General features: G+C 48.8%; 1 protein-coding gene across 1 annotated transcript; it reads right to left on the bottom strand.

Moving 5' to 3' along the window:
• Positions 1-876: 876 nt before the first annotated feature.
• Positions 877-1,443, bottom strand: LOC126024131 (uncharacterized). Its single transcript, XM_049784579.1, has one exon. It carries the CDS (start codon positions 1,441-1,443, stop codon positions 877-879), a length of 567 nt encoding a protein of 188 aa, XP_049640536.1.
• Between the last annotated feature and the right edge of the window lie 687 nt (positions 1,444-2,130).

The raw sequence follows: 2,130 nt of genomic DNA, 5'->3' as shown, positions 1-2,130 counted from the left end.
TTTCCCAATATTCCAATATCTTATTTATTTGCCTCCCTCTGGTCTATGACAGTTTCTCAATCTGTCCTGGTTTCCATGACCTTGCTGATTTTGAGAAACACTAATCAGGCAATTTTGTGATATTTCCCAATCTGAGTTTAATAGTTTCTTTTTCTCATGCTTGGATTGTGGTTATGGGTTTTCAGAAAGAAAACAAGTGGGCATATCTCTGATCACATTCTATCAAGAATTATGAATAACATCATGACTCTTTTATAAGGGCTGTTTTTCTTGATTAGTTAGTCAAAGCAGCACTTTGTTACTTTCTGAGCTGTGAGTTCTATCACTAATCCCTGCCACACTCGGGGAGTTCTATTTCTGTAAAGTGGTGTCTTCTCGACTTGCTCGTTTATTTCCCTGTGAATATGTGCCTGTCTTCCTTCCTTCCTACTTTCCTTTCTTCCATTTCCCGAAGCACAATGTACCACACTTCAGGAAGACCAACAAATGTCCAACAGACGAATGAAAAATTGCTCATCGTCACCTATAATTAGGGAAAACCAAATCAAGACAACAATGAGATACCATCTTATACCAGTGAGGACAGCACATATCAAAAATACTAGGAACAATTTATGTTGGCTGGGATATGTGAGAAAGGAACTCTCCTAGCTCCTAACTTGGGGGATCACATAGGACACCAGGGGAACGAACTGTGGTCCTTCCTAGGCTAGCGCGGGCAAGGCATTGTGCCACCAGTCCGGCCCCTTTACTCCCATAAATTCTGACTAGAGCAAGCTAGTCTCAACTGTCCCTCCAGCAGTGAAACCACCTTTCCAGGCTACAGGTTGACTCACCTTGAGCAGCACAGCGAGCACACCAAATGCAGGGGTGGGGCTAGTAGGGGGGTGGTGGCCTGGGATTCCTGGCGAACCCCTTTGCAAAAGGCTCGAGGGAGGGGAAACGGGTAGATGTTTGAGGGGTTTTTCTGGTTTTAGGGGTAGGGGGTTTAGGGCCTTGAGGGGGAGGTTTGGGAAGAAATGGGAGAAGGAGGTGTTGAGGGGTGGGTTTGGAAAGGGAAGAGGTTGTGGGGTGCTGAATTGGTGGTTTGGGCTGATGGGAAGGTCTTGTGGGGGACAGTAGAGCTGGTCTTAGGAGGTTGGGGGAGATTTGGGGGCGGTTGAGGAGTCTTTGGGAAGGGGGATGGTGGGGTTGGGAGGCTTCAGGGTGTGGGTTGGGAAGGTGGGTGGAGGTCTTGGGAGAGATGATCTTGGGAGGAGGTTGAGGTGATTGGGAAGGAGGCTGGGGTTCAGGGGTGCAGGGATGGGGACTGGGTAAGGCAGTTGAGGAAGGGGGTCTGGGAAAAATAGGGGAGAGGTCTTGGCGGAGAGGGAGAGGGTGATGAAGAGGGGGGAGTTTCCTTTCCTGACAGGGACAGGGAGGGCGTTTTGATTTCCGAGGCATGTCTCCAGAAAGCTCCAACTAGAAGTTCTCTCAGATGGAACAGGAGCTGGAGGGCGGTACCTGCCTTATATACTTCCAGTGACCTCACAACTTTCTGTGACATAATGCCCATTATGACATCCCCTCCATTTGTGCTTGACTATCAGCCTGATGGCTGGAGAGCCTTGTTTTCTTTGCTGACTCTAAACGTGAAGTAGCCGAGTTCTTAAGTCTAAGGAATGACTTTCATTTCCTCCAGAATTCTGGGTTCCACTCAGACACCTTGCAGGGTCTGCATGTCTCTTGTGTGGAATGGCGGCTTCTCTGCTTGACCTTCCTGCTGTCTCTGAGCTCTCAGATTCTCCCTAGATCTCACATCTGTGCTAACATTTCTCACAACAGGGGCCGGTGAGGTGGCGCTAGAGGTAAAGTGTCTGCCTTGCAAGCGCTAGCCAAGGAAGGACCGAGGTTCGATCCCCCCGCGTCCCATATGGTCCCCCCAAGCCAGGGGCAATTTCTGAGCGCTTAGGAGTAACCCCTGAGCATCAAATGGGTGTGGCCCAAAAACCAAAACCAAAAAACAAAACATTTCTCACAACACTTGCAGGGATACAAGCTTTGCACAGTTCCTAAGGTGGAAATCCAGTTCCTAAGGTTGTCACCAGTGGCTGCCCCATCCACTTGTCCACTTTTAAAACTTACTTGATT

The sequence above is a fragment of the Suncus etruscus genome, chromosome 12 (genome assembly GCF_024139225.1).
Source record: "Suncus etruscus isolate mSunEtr1 chromosome 12, mSunEtr1.pri.cur, whole genome shotgun sequence".
NCBI lineage: Eukaryota > Metazoa > Chordata > Mammalia > Eulipotyphla > Soricidae > Suncus > Suncus etruscus.
This window is presented reverse-complemented; position numbering and strand designations above follow the sequence as displayed.

Excerpts from the sequence above, each read along its gene's own strand:
- LOC126024131 (XM_049784579.1), bottom strand. The coding sequence starts at position 1,443 with ATGCCTCGGAAATCAAAACGCCCTCCCTGTCCCTGTCAGGAAAGGAAA.